Here is a 15,167-nt window from a genome sequence, read left to right as displayed (position 1 = left end):
CTAAGATACGTTTAATAAGTTTATAAGTTTAAGACTGCATCGCAGAAGTGCAGGTAAACCTGTTTTAGTGAAGGAATTTAGTTCACTATAGTGACCTCAATAATGGTCAATGGTATATGCTTTTGAGGGATGTATTATATTACATCTAATAAAATTTATTTTGTGATTAAAGAATACTGCAAAATGTTCTCATGTTTTCTTTGAAGTATTCAGGAGGCAATCTGCTGATTGAGTTGTGTTTAGAAGTTGATCGATAGCAGAAAATAAAACATTTGGATTTCTTTCATTTTTATTTATAATTTTAGAGAAATAGGACTGCCTTGCAACAGATCCTCTTAACTGTAGACAAAGCAGGAGTCTCCAAAAGTATTCTAGTGCTGGTGTATTTTTTAACACATTTTTCTGGGGCTACAGTGTCAAATTCAGCTCTTACTTTAGCATTAAAATTGTCCATCTGACTGGTTACATTTAGTAGGACAAGCAATGCACTCAGTCTGGTCACACATAATATTAGCAAATCGAGAGGCTGCTATGGCATCAAAATAACATTTTCTAATGATATGCTGCTTTTTCGTTCAAGTCACCAGTATTTCTGTATCAAATAAAATGCAGAAATGGTCAGATATACCAATGTCTATAGCCTTCCTCACATTAACGTCTAACCCTTTTGAGATTACTAAATCTAGTATATGTCCTCCCTTATGTGTAGCTTGGAATTGGAAATCAATTAATACATTCTCTCACCTTGGGGTCAGTCTTTTTATTAATATGAAAGTTGAAGTCACATACTGTTAGGCACCTGCCACATCATATTTTTATCATTATAGATAATAAATCTGAAACTTCATTAATAAATGATGCATTATATTTAGGAGGTCAGTAAGCAGTCAATACTAGAGATTGCGATACTCCTTAGCTCCACCAAGACACTTGAAAAGCACAAAAGTACCAAACTAGCATTTTTACAGCTTAACTGGCTTGAGAAAATACCTTGGCAAACAGTGTGAGCAAAATTATAATTCTGAGGTGCTGCTGCAATTAATACTGCCACGCCATCACTACTAAGCCATATTTCACTCAATGTTAGAAAGTCTATATTCCTATCACTAATAGGATTGTTAATGTAAAATGTCATGTTGGTTAACACTCTCACATTAAGTAATGTGATACTGAGGGTCTCAGAAGAGCACAGCTGCATCAAAGTTTTGGGACAGCTTGAGACAGCAATTAATATATCCATCTGCATACTGGTTTGTATGGACCTGTTTTCTAAATTATGATCTGTAACTCTAGCTCTAATATAGCGCACATCCACATGTAAACCCACTACAACACTGTTATATCTTAATACCAGATTATGACAAACATAAGAACTAAAATTAGGAAGTCATGCACAATGAATTACCTTAGAGATATTTTCAGACAGGACCCTGGTGCCGAATCTGTTGGGATGTAGGCTGTCACGTCTGTAGTTATGCAGTCTCTCCCAGAAACTGGAGTTACCAGTGTTTATATTCACATTAGGAAAGAAACGTAATTCTACAACCATAATGTGAGACATCTTTAGTTGCAAATATTAAGACATCTCTTCGATCTAAGATTCATTTAGCCAGAGCAGACAACAATGTATGATTCTCATAAGATACTGTAACTCTCCCAACAAAGTTTTTGATGAGTTTTTCTTTCAATGTGGATCTGTTATCAAATCTCTTGGGTCAGTCAGAGTGATGTCCTCATATCTAGTCATAAAACTTGTATCTCTATTCAAACCATGTTGTAGTGTGTTAAATTTTAGCATTTCCATTCCCTTTTCTCCTCTTGTGTCTTGAAGTTGCCCATAAGAACTGTGACTTTAAAATCATTCTTCATTGTCCATTGCTGCTAAAGTGAGCTTTTACGGGAACATTTCTATTGGTATGCTTAATTAATGTGAGATCTGTGTAAATTCATCCTTTGGTGCAGTGTCTGTCCAGTTTATCCTACATAGAGTCCAGTGTTGGGACATTTCATGCACAGAAAGAGGTAGACCACATTAGATGATCTGCAGAAAAATAATCCCTTTCTTGTTGGCAGTAGTATAACTGCTCAATCTGCAATGTAAATGTGAACACAGGTTTTACATCTTTTCTGTAGGAAGGGAGATGCACCATTTTCTGTTGGTTCAGTATGGGCTGAAGTTCTTTTATAATTTAGCAAAGTACTTCTAGATATGGTTTATAGGTGACAACAAGAAGGATGCAGTTCTTGTTGTCTTTGTTGCATAATGTAATGGATTTCTCTCAGGTGTCTGAAAGCTTCTTTCGGCACAGTAGGATTTTACAGTCTTATATTTACAGATGATTTCTATAATCCTGCCAAGTAGGCCATGTTCAGGCAGTTGATGTTGATTTGTGAATCTGAAGTCGTATTTTCTGCTCATCCCCTAGGTGTTTGCTGAGAATGCACACAACACATCCTGCTACAGGAATTTTATATTTACTCTGATGATTAACCTGTTTATCTTATTAGTATGTAAAGTACTATTTTTTTCCCTTTATTGTTTAAATGGGTGTATATAATGCCATATTATGTCCTAACAGGTCTTGATTAAGCAATATTAGCCGTGTTTCCCAACATTTAATGTCATGCATGCAAATCTTTATTATATTTGGCCACCTAATATGAAAATTACTTCAGTGAAAAAAGAGATGGGAGAGGTCAGAAGAGATGAAGACCAACACTAAGAGATCACTGGTAACAGTTTCTACTAAACTAAGCTTCTCTAAAAGGATTGGTATCCTGCATTTTTATATCCATTAGTAATATTGTATTTATTTTCTTTTGCAACCATTCAGCAAATGGAAATAATAATAATAATAATAATAATTTTTTGCATTTATATAGCGCTTTTCTCACTACTCAAAGCGCTCAATGATTGAATCTGAGCAATATTGTCAAGTTACTGGTGTAATCTTAAGTAATCACTACCCCAGGCCACTGCCACCACTTTAACTGAAGGTTACAACACAATTAAAAACATTATATGGCTCAAAGTGGGCTCCCCTCCATATTATTGAGTTCATGTGTTTCAGCCCCATTTGTTACGTAAAGCTGAGCACATAGCCATAAATACTGGCAGTACAATAAGTCACACTGAAGCGATCAGTGACTTTAAACATGGCACAGTCACAGCTTAATCTCACACACATCTAAAACACTGTTTAACCTAAAAAAGAAGTATATTGAAAAAAATAATCCAGCAAAATCTATCATCGAATCTAGTAGGTTTCAGAAAGGGAAAAGGAAAAACAGGTGCAATTTTCCAAATAAGAATGCTCTGGAAAAAGCTTTAGAAAGAAGTACAGATTTAAATTTCTGCTATATCAATTAGGTTCTTGAAGAAAACATAATTACTGAAGCTTATACAACAGACTGGTAAATCAGAAATAAAAATAAAATTAATCAAAACCATATATTGGAATGAGGAGGCTTATGTTAGGATGCAGTGGTGCAGTGGTAGCGCTGCTGCCTCGCAGTAAGGGGACCTGGGTTTGCTTTCCGGGTACTCCCTGCGTGGAGTTTGCATGTTCTCCCCGTGTCAGCATGGGCTTCCTCTGAGTGCTCTGGTTTCCTCCCACAGTCCAAAGATATGCAGGTTAGGTGGATTGGCGATTCTAAATTGTCCCTAGTGTGTGCTTGGTGTGTGTGTCCTGCGTTGGGCGGACTCCCTGCCCAGGATTTGTTTCCTGCCTTGCACCCTGTGCTGGCTGGAATTGGCTCCAGCAGACCCTCGTGACCCTGTGTTAGGATATAGCGGGTTGGAAAATGGATGTATGGCTGTTAGGACTGCAAATGGAAACTCAAGATACTTTGTCATAAAAAGCAGCACATCATTAGAAAATGTTATTTTGATGCCACAGCAGCCTCTAGGTTTGTTAATACTATGTGTGACCAGTCTGAGAGCATTGTTCAATTTATATAGTGAATATTTAATCGCAGCGGCACTGCAGGAAAATAAAGGAATAAATATTTGGGGCACAAAGTAAACAATATAAGATATGCAGATTACACAGTACTGATTGCAGAGAACAAATTAGACTAACATAATTTTGAAAGAAAAGGAATATGGAATGGAATTAAACTTAAACAAGACCAAATTAATCATAATCTCTAAGACAACAGGAAAACATGTGAGATACTGGCCAAAGGAATGAAACTGGAGCAGGTTAAAGACTACAAATGCATGGGAAGCTGGATAACAGAAACTGGATAATGTGCAAAAGAAATAACAACACAAATAATGAATGGGCAAAGACATTTTTTGGAAGTAAACAATTAATGAAAAGAAGTTTAACAATTTTTTTTAGATCAAGTTTTAAAGTGTTACATTTTCTTAACTTTGAGTTATGGTTTTGAAATATGGACACTGAGTAAAGATGGCAAAACAAAGTAAGTAACAAAGAGGTGTTACTCCAAATGAAAACAACCAGAAATCTATGAATAGATTTAATACAAAGAAAAATGAAGTATGCTGGGTATATGAGAGAATCAGTTGGAAATCTGGCCTTGAACATCTTAGAGGCAACCAAGAACATTAAACAAAGCAAAAGGAGATCAAGGAGAACCTGATTAGATGATATCAAGGAAACATGAGGAGTAAAACACCATGGAATAAATAGGCCTGCTGAAAAATGAGTATGATGGAGATCCATGATAGTCAGCTCTCTGACAGAGAATGACACCCGATAATGATGATGACTATCACAGGCTGCCATCTTTGCCACAAGTCAGTATGGACACTTCTGCTCTGCTAGAGTTGCGCTGGTTAACTGTAAGTGCTATCATTGTGAAGTGTAGTGAGGCTGCTGAGTACTAAAACACACCTATAAATAATAATACTAAAATCACCTATCCTCTGTTGTATCACTCACAACAAAGCTCTAGACCAGGGATTCCCAAACTATTTTGGGCAAGAGACCCCTTTTCCAAAATGAACTGATACCTCAGACCCCCATAGCCAAATTACTTTAAAAATCCTATCTCTAGTTTTTTTCCTATTGATACAAAATACTTACCAATTTAAAAGCTTTACGGTTGGTTAAGTGAGTAAACTTGACATCATTTTCTCATCAAAATTTAACAAAATAAATAGACATAAAATTCAGTAAATATCAAGTGTAATTAATAATTATTAATATAAATTACGTAAAAATACTTAAGTAGGTAATTATTTTTTGAAAAAAAAACATTTAAATCGCAAAGTAAAGATAAAAAAATAAAAAATTCAGTGTGATGGATGAACCTGGTGACTTTCTACCAATCTAGCTAAATCTGGTTCAATATTGGTGAGTTGCAGCCTTAAATCTCCGCGTTCGTTGATTTTCAAACAGTTCTTTGTTTTGTCAAAATGTTTGTAACCACACTGAAGCCTTTTTCGACTAGGTATGATGATGGAAAAGCGATAAGGTATTTTTCAGCAATGTTCCACAATGCAGGATACTGTGTTTCAATGTTGCGCTGCAACCAGAACTTCTGATAGCCTTGGTTGAACTTCTGCTTAAGCTCCTCGTCTGTGCTGATGGTGATCAACTCTTCTTGCATTATCACATTAGCTTCTTCCATGGCTGTGATATTGTACGGATTTATTATCCATTGAGGAATCTGTAAATTTAAGAGATCCTCAAACCTCTTAGTAGAATCCTTGTGTAATGCGTCCAAGTGAGTGACATATGATAAAATAACATCGTCTTGAAGCATTTCTGGTAATTTTGACAAATGTGGAAACTGTGAATATTCTTTTCTGCTTAAATTTTGTTATAAAGGATAAGTTTACCCACAAAGGCCGATATTATTGATTTTGTTTTAATCAAGTTGAGATCGTCACCCTGCAGCTGCAAATTAACTTTGTTAAACATACCAAAGATATCAGTCAAGTAATAAATATCTGTTTTACAATTGTTCAGATTTTCTTTCAAATTCGGATCTTTTTCTTGTAAAAACTCCAACACAGATTCAAAAATAGTTGAAAATCTTGCTAAGCAAGAGCCTCTTGATAGCCAGCGAACTTCAGTGTGCAGAAGTAACCGAGTAAAGACTTCGTCGTTTTCCTCACATAGCTGAGCAAATAACCGAGAGTTCAAAGAATTGCTTCGAATCTTGTTGACAGCATTTATAACATATTGTAAAGACTGGTGCAATCTAGGACACAGATTTTTTTTACTAAATGCTGTCTGTGAATCACGCAGTGAATGACCAGTACCTCAGGCAGTTGTCGCTTTAAGTGAGCTATAAAACCTCGATGACGACCAACCATAGATGGTGCACCATCAGTCGCAACAGAAACAATGTTATTCCATGGAATAGCTTTGTCGGTAAAAAAACGTTCCACGGCCTGAAAAATCGATTCTCCTCTGGTATCAGTCTCTAAATATGTAGCAAAAAGCAGTTCTTGGCACATATTTTCATCTTTAATATATCGAACATATCCTAACAACAGATTCATTGCCGGGTAATGTAGACTCGTCCAACTGGAGAGAGAATCTGTTGGTCTGTAAGAAATTGCATAAAATGTTTTCCACGTCGCGACCCATCTCGTCTATTCGTCTCTGAACGGTGTTATTGCTCAAAGGAATTCTCTTTATAATATCATGTGCGGGCTTGTGCAATACATTGTTGAGGACCTCCGCAATGGCTGGTAAAATAAGCTGCTCTCCAATTGTGTGGGGTTTCCCCGACTTCGCTATTAGTAAAGATATATTATAGGACGCTCGTAAACCATCAACGCCTTGCATAGATGATGACGCAAACATCGATCTTATGGATGGCCTTTTCTCTAGTTTTTCTTTAAGTGCTTGAAAGAATGACAAGGGCTTACTTTTTTTGTCAGCATGTACTCTTGATAAGTGGTCCTCCATTTTTGAAGGCTTCATGGCATCGTTACTGAATACTTTTTCACATATGAGACACATCGGCAAGTGTTGATTTGATAGAGATGGAATAAATCCAAACTTCAAGTAGTCCAAACTGTATTGTCTGCATTTTTTTTTCGTGTCTGCCATCATAAAACTCGCAGTAAACTTGCAAATCAAAAAAATATATATGTTTAAGAAACTAAACAATAAGAAAAAAAACAATAATAAAACGCGCGTAGGTAACTAAGCACTTTGTAAATTCTTTTTCAATCACTTTATTTTAATTCACTTTATTTAACTATGTAATCACTTTGTAATCATTTGAAATAAATTAGTAGATGAGTATATTATCATTCAAGCTCCAACGAATTTCAAAACGCAAATGAACTTTCAACCTAAGTGCAAGCTTGTTATATAGTAAAATATCAGGAGCATGTTTGGACTTGAACTTGATCATGATTTCGTTCGTGTTAAATCGCGTATATGCGTCAAAAACAGAGCAAGTCAAAACGTGCCCGAAAGTATGGCAAGCCAAATTAACATTTAGAGATATCTCAAAATGAATTTTATGATATCTGGAAATGCATTTTAGATATCTCAAATTGAATTATAGATATCTAAAAATACATCTATTTTAAGATATCTAAAAAGAATTGTATGATATCTCAAACAGATTTCAAGATATCTTGAAGTGATATGCTGTACATTTTCAGATATCTGAAATGCATTTCAAGATATCTTAAATGCAATTTGAGATATCTTGAAATATGTTCATGTGCATTTTGAGATATCTCAAATACATTTCAAGATATCTTAAAATACATCTGCAAGCATTTTGAGATATCTCAAATACATTTTCAGATATCTTAAAATAACTTCCTGCGTATTTCAAGATATCTCAAATGCATTTTCAGATATCTTAAAATAACTTCCTGCGTATTTCAAGATATCTCAAATGCATTTTCAGATATGTTAAAATAACTTCCTGCGTATTTCAAGATATCTCAAATGCATTTTCAGATATCTTAAAATAACTTCCTGCGTATTTCAAGATATCTCAAATACATTTTCAGATATCTTAAAATAACTTCCTGCGTATTTCAAGATATCTCAAATACATTTTCAGATATCTTAAAATAACTTCCTGCGTATTTCAAGATATCTCAAATACATTTTCAGATATCTTAAAATAACTTCCTGCGTATTTCAAGATATCTCAAATACATTTTCAGATATCTTAAAATCACTTCCTGTAAAATTTCTTATACTTTCAATGGAACTTCCTGCCCATTTTAAGATATCTCAAAATGCATTTAAGATATCTCGAAATGCACAGGAAGTGATTTTGAGATATCATTAAATGTATTTCAGATATCTGCGAACAGACAGGAAGATATTTCGAGATATCTTAAAAAGTAATAAAATGACTTTCTTTTTTTAGTAATACTTCCGCCCATTAAAGTTAACAGAGGGTGCTGTACGGTGCATGTTTTATATAGGTAGCATTCTGTGTTTGAATATTCGTAATAAAGCTTACAATATCTAGGCCTCAGTTTGTATCGTCATATTCAGAGTTTATGTAAAGTATTGGCATTACAAAATGTAAAAAGAAAATTTACACAAGTTGTCGTTGATCGTGATTGCTGCAGTATTCTGTTCAGAAAAGGAAACCCACGTTTATATTATTGATCGTACAAAGCCATAAGTTTGTAATTACGGGATCATCATAAAGTACAAGGTAATCTTTTACAATTGGGTGCGCGTCTAATACCAAAAAATTTGTTACGTTTTAACCGAAACATAAATGTACATATGAAGCAGCTTGAAACATTGCTTCATAAGGCCGCAACTCGAACGGTAAGACATATTTTTGAAGGTTACACTATTAATCAATAGCAACAAAAAGTACCATTAAATCTCCTTTCTTGTGATAGTTTTTCTGTAATTTACTCGTGCAATGCGCTGATTTCTTCCATTGCTTATTTGACATATGAAGCATATGCCCAGTTAAGACAAATATTAACTGTTTTAAATCTTTTACCTTGTTTATGTTATGAAGTGAAGCCAGTTATTATGTATTATGTGTTTTATGTTCTGCTTTCAAAAGAAAATTGTACCAGTGATTATTTAACCTGATGTCAGCGGAAAGAGAACAGTTACAGGGTGTTTTAACCCGGGCCATGTCGTGTGTTCGAGAAGCTGAAGAAGCAGCAGAAGCAGATGACTTTGCAGCTTCTTGTGTGAGACAAACTAGAGCTTTATTTAGAAGAAGTGCACGGAGACCACCTTTATCAGGGGGTTTGTATTATTTTAGTATTTTTAAATACATGCAGGTTACTCCCACCTATACAGCGCTGGTCGTATACCTTGATAAAATGTTTTCACTAGTTTTGATTAATAAACCTAACGAACATTCATCCACTGTTAGGAGAATATTCGGAGAGAGAAAAGAAAACGTGTTCAACTGGCAAAGTTCCTTACTTGCGCTTAATGGACACCTATGGCGAAGGTCATTAAAAAGTTCACCCGTTTACTTTTCCTTGACAAAGCTCACTGTTTTATTGATTTGTAACCCATGATAACTTCTAACAAAAGTTAGTCAACAACATTATAAGTCATGTATTTTTTACATTTAAAGAAACGTTTATGAGTGAAGGCTGTAAAACCAGAAGTAACATATATATATATTTTTTTCCTTCTTTCCGTTTTTTCATTATGTTTTTTTCTTTTACCTAGTTTAAAATAAATATTTTTTTCTAATGACACATGCTAATACTTCATAAATTAGAAGCAATAATACATTTCCTGTATATTCAGTAATATCTTGAGATAATGCTTGTTGTAGAATATAATCACTCTGAAGTAAAGTCTGACTTTCTTTTTTCTTTCACATATCACTGCAGCAACTGTCAAAAGACTGTTCAGAAATCATATACTGTACATCATTATTGTTATTGCAATGCTACAGGACTTGTGTTGAAGCATAATCTTGAACACATACAGTGGTGTGAAAAACTATTTGCCCCCTTCCTGATTTCTTATTCTTTTGCATGTTTGTCACACAAAATGTTTCTGATCATCAAACACATTTAACCATTAGTCAAATATAACACAAGTAAACACAAAATGCAGTTTTTAAATGATGGTGTTTATTATTTAGGGAGAAAAAAAATCCAAACCTACATGGCCCTGTGTGAAAAAGTAATTGCCCCCTTGTTAAAAAATAACCTAACTGGTGTATCACACCTGAGTTCAATTTCCGTAGCCACCCCCAGGCCTGATTACTGCCACACCTGTTTCAATCAAGAAATCACTTAAATAGGAGCTGCCTGACACAGAGAAGTAGACCAAAAGCATCTCAAAAGCTAGACATCATGCCAAGATCCAAAGAAATTCAGGAACAAATGAGAACAGAAGTAATTGAGATCTATCAGTCTGGTAAAGGTTATAAAGCCATTTCTAAAGCTTTGGGACTCCAGCGAACCACAGTGAGAGCCATTATCCACAAATGGCAAAAACATGGAACAGTGGTGAACCTTCCCAGGAGTGGCCGGCCGACCAAAATTACCCCAAGAGCGCAGAGACGACTCATCCGAGAGGTCACAAAAGACCCCAGGACAACGTCTAAAGAACTGCAGGCCTCAATTGCCTCAATTAAGGTCAGTGTTCACGACTCCACCATAAGAAAGAGACTGGGCAAAAACGGCCTGCATGGCAGATTTCCAAGACGCAAACCACTGTTAAGCAAAAAGAACATTAGGGCTTGTCTCAATTTTGCTAAGAAACATCTCAATGATTGCCAAGACTTTTGGGAAAATACCTTGTGGACTGATGAGTCAAAAGTTGAACTTTTTGGAAGGCAAATGTCCCATTATATCTGGCGTAAAAGGAACACAGCATTTCATAAAAAGAACATCATACCAACAGTAAAATATGGTGGTGGTAGTGTGATGGTCTGGGGTTGTTTTGCTGCTTCAGGACCTGGAAGGCTTGCTGTGATAGATGGAACCATGAATTCTACTGTCTACCAAAAAATCCTGAAGGAGAATGTCCGGCCATCTGTTCGTCAACTCAAGCTGAAGCGATCTTGGGTGCTGCAACAGGACAATGACCCAAAACACACCAGCAAATCCACCTCTGAATGGCTGAAGAAAAACAAAATGAAGACTTTGGAGTGGCCTAGTCAAAGTCCTGACCTGAATCCAATTGAGATGCTATGGCATGACCTTAAAAAGGCGGTTCATGCTAGAAAACCCTCAAATAAAGCTGAATTACAACAATTTTGCAAAGATGAGTGGGCCAAAATTCCTCCAGAGCGCTGTAAAAGACTCATTGCAAGTTGTTGCAAACGCTTGATTGCAGTTATTGCTGCTAAGGGTGGCCCAATCAGTTATTAGGTTCAAGGGGCAATTACTTTTTCACACAGGGCCATGTAGGTTTGGATTTTTTTTTCTCCCTAAATAATAAAAACCACCATTTACAAACTGCATTTTGTGTTTACTTGTGTTATATTTGACTAATGGTTAAATGTGTTTGATGATCAGAAACATTTTGTGTGACAAACATGCAAAAGAATAAGAAATCAGGAAGGGGGCAAATAGTTTTTCACACCACTGTATGCACAAAAAACTCTAAATTAAACTATAAATCGTGTACAACGTGTGGATGCCAGTCCTATTTAAATAGTAATAATTGCAGTTAGAGAATATATATTTCCAGATAGGTACGAGAGTATTACTTATTTTCCTAGAAAGATACTTCACAGATTACATTTATTTCAATTTTTGTTTTCCCCAGATACTACAACAAGAAAAAAAGGAAGATCAAAATGCGATATATGGAAACTTAATTTTTTCCTTCTCCAGAAACACAATGAAGAGTATGTTCCACCTCCCTCAGAACTTTCACGTCTTACAAGAAATGGCTTAGGTTTGTACTCGTCATTTAAGTAATTTCTTTAGACAACCTAGTTGCTTTCAAATGCGGATTTGTTCCTACCCCCTCCCATAAACTCTTACTTTTAACTTCTTACATATTTGCATATCTCTGTAAAGCTAATGTTGAGCAAATATATCTTGTATATACAAGTATATATATATGTATGTATGTATGTATGTTTGTATGTGTGTCAGTGTATGTGTGTATAGATCTGGCCATGCAGAAAATGTCTGATGTGTGTTAATTGAATATGGAGGCACACTGAAAAAACACTGAAAGGAAAGGAAATTCTTGTTATCAAACTAAGATTTTCCAATTTTAGGTAATATAGAGCATCATCTTCCTAATGAGATGTAAAAGTTTGATTAGGATTTTTCCAGTTGAGTAAAATTAGTTGTTTTGTAAGCAGTGCATAATAGGACATCACAATGCAGTTTTCATAGCAGTTTTAAATTATTGCACTAAATTATGTATTCATCCAGTATGCAGATCATTTATGGAATTTCATTACATACTTGTACAATAATTATTTCTCTGATTTCAGGTCCTCCAAAACATGAGCAGCCTGGGACTCAAGACAGATATGGAAGCAAATCATCCATTAATAGGAACTGGACAATTCCCCAGTTAGAGAAGTTTATTATTGAAAGCTACCCAAATGTTCCTTTACACTTAACAGGATTTAGTTTTGCCAAAGCCGAGAAAGGGAGACGTTTGCATAGCTTGCAAACTGAAACTGCTGCTCAATTACAGAAAAAAATTGGGAAAGGCAAAATATTCATAATTCCTCACCGTGACATACCACTACCGATTCAGGTAGAAATCTCACTAATTTTTATAATATGTTAAATTGTGCATTGATTAATATGATACTCTCTCTGAAGAAAGAAGAACCTGTCATTCTGCAAAATCTTAAGTGAGCATTTATAAAGTATATTGTGCAGTTGTGCTTCATTGCATGTTAATTACACTTTGTCACTCAACTGAATCCACACATTTGTTTTTATGTATTACTGTATATTTAAACACCACATTCCTTTCTACATTTCCTTTTCAAGATGGAGCAGATACACACGGCACAAGAAGAATCAGAATTTAGACCAGAAATTCCAGGTCAAGTGCATGCAGAAACAAGTTATCAGGTATTTATTTCGTATTGTTTGTTATTTTAAAACCATTATATTAAATGTTAGTAAATAAGGTTCATTACTTATTAAGGACACCACTATTGATTATATTCAGTATAAAGATAAATCCTTTATAAAAGAAATAACATTGATATTTTAGTGTTAAAAATTACTATTTTTTTTTTGTAATTATTTATTCAGTTTTATAGATTATTGCTTTACCTGATTTATTTAATAGGGAGCGCAGGCAACATTGTCACAGGAGCCACATGTAGATAGGCTGGAAAACACAAGAGAACCTCAAGCAGAAGTAGATAGCCAGGTATGTAATTTGGTAAAATTCTTTACTACATTAATCTATCCATTTTTTGAAACTGCTGATGGCAGCATGAGGTAAAAGAAGAGAGCAAACCCTAATCAGTATGCCAATCAGACACTCCCATAGTCACCAATACCAATCCAATTTAGAGTTTCTGATAAAACTAAAAATGAGGCACTTGAGATGTCAAAGGAAACAGGAGCTTATTGAAAAAATGTAAATATAAACAATATGGGCAGGTCCCATAATGGGCTTTTGAGCCAGGTGTTGAGGAAGCACACAAACCTCTGCACCACACTGTTCTTCAGTCTTTAAAGAGATCTGTTACATTAATTTAAATTATTTAGTCATGGCAAGTTGCATTGCCTACATACATTGTTAGTTCCCTGTGTGGATGCATGGTTCCTCTCACAGTCTATAGACAGTCTGTTAAATCAATCAGTCAAACTGGTTTTGTATTAGAATGCCTGAGTAAGTATTTCTGTAATGGACTGGCATCTCATCTAGGTCTATTTTCTGCATTGTTTTCATTACTGCTGGGATAGGCTCTGGCTATGTGACATGATAAATAATGCTTTAACTTCGTTCTGAAGCATAAAATACAGTAATAGTGTTAATATACATGCATTATATACTGTTCATAGCTGTACACAGTGTGTGTGTATATATATATATATATATATATGTACACACTTTGGCCAAAAGTTTTAGAACACCTACGTTTTTTCAAGTTTTTCTTAAAACTTAATCAGTTGAAATGCAGACACACCTGCTTAATACTTATTGTAGTGGTGGAGCCATACAGCCTATCCGAGAAGCAGTGGATCAAGATAGAAAACTCTGAATAGGGCACTAGTTTATTTCAGTGTTTTTATTTGATATTTTACCTATAATTAACCAAATTGCTGTAAATATATTTTGTCAGTTTTGCTTAGGCCAGATTTATCTGGTCACTTATGTGTTCTGTACATCACTTAAACTTAGCTCAATAGTGTTTTTATGCTCATCATATGCTCTTCTGTCGTTCATTTTATAGATTTTGATTGGTGATATTGAGAACTTTCTTGGAAGTGCAGAATATGAAAACAGCACATCAGAGGTAAATTTCATTTTAAACATATATTAAGTGTATAATTTTTATGGACTCTTACTGATGCATGTATTTTATCTTCAATGAGTTTTATTTAAACTTAAAATGAAACATTATTGATTTTCTAAAGTAAAGTTAATTAATCAATAAATAAATTAACATTTTCCAATCACTTGCTTTTGCAGTTGCGATTATCCAGACTGCATGAAGAGGCAAATGTACCAAGTCCTCCAGAATCTCCTTTTGCTTATATAAATGCTGATACTCCCACGGTAAATATTTAATGTTTTAAACATTCAGAATTAAGGGCAAATTACGTGATAGGAGGAAAGGAGAAATATGTGTGAATGTATTGAGAAACAGGAAGGACTCTGGAAAATGAGGTGTGTGCTTGTGAACTTGTTTTGTTATCCTTACATATTTTATCATTAATATTTTTATTTTGTTTCTGTTAGGTTCAGATTAAAGTATCTCAACTGGAAGAAAAACGATTCCATCTTGACAGAAGTAAGTTTTACTCAGGGTAATTCAGTCACTTTCATGCATAAATCTAACCAAAACCATTATAATTTACAAATTGAGTACTGTACATTGGATTACATTTTTAGAAAAGGAAATGCATCTCTTTGATTTCAAGAAATTACAGTCAACAATCAATTAAGCCTCAAATTTGGTAAAAACAACCCTTCACGAAATTGTGATGTTTAATGGTCCTTACTCATGCTCCAACACTTTCTCTTAAGACTCACGTTTGTATTTTCCATCCAGACATTCCTCTTTTTATGTCCCTCTTATAGACTCAG

The 15,167-nt window shown here is 34.8% G+C and overlaps 2 protein-coding genes and 1 pseudogene across 3 annotated transcripts in view; 1 reads left to right on the top strand and 2 right to left on the bottom strand.

Moving 5' to 3' along the window:
• The window catches only part of LOC114659130 (calcium-activated chloride channel regulator 1-like), a 257,992-nt gene that overhangs the window by 78,682 nt on the left and 164,143 nt on the right, over positions 1-15,167 (bottom strand). The window lies entirely within an intron of this gene.
• Positions 5,264-6,908, bottom strand: LOC114658386 (SCAN domain-containing protein 3-like; annotated as a pseudogene).
• Positions 8,986-14,400, top strand: LOC127529321 (uncharacterized). The gene is made up of 6 exons (XM_051932440.1): positions 8,986-9,188; positions 11,688-11,819; positions 12,373-12,644; positions 12,887-12,970; positions 13,194-13,277; positions 14,311-14,400. Exons 1-6 carry the CDS (start codon positions 9,026-9,028, stop codon positions 14,398-14,400), a joined length of 825 nt encoding a protein of 274 aa, XP_051788400.1. The 5' UTR covers positions 8,986-9,025.

Source organism: Erpetoichthys calabaricus, chromosome 10, assembly GCF_900747795.2.
Source record: "Erpetoichthys calabaricus chromosome 10, fErpCal1.3, whole genome shotgun sequence".
NCBI classification, from domain to species: domain Eukaryota; kingdom Metazoa; phylum Chordata; class Cladistia; order Polypteriformes; family Polypteridae; genus Erpetoichthys; species Erpetoichthys calabaricus.
Note: the sequence above shows the minus strand (reverse complement) of the source record. Positions and strands in the feature narration are given on the sequence as shown.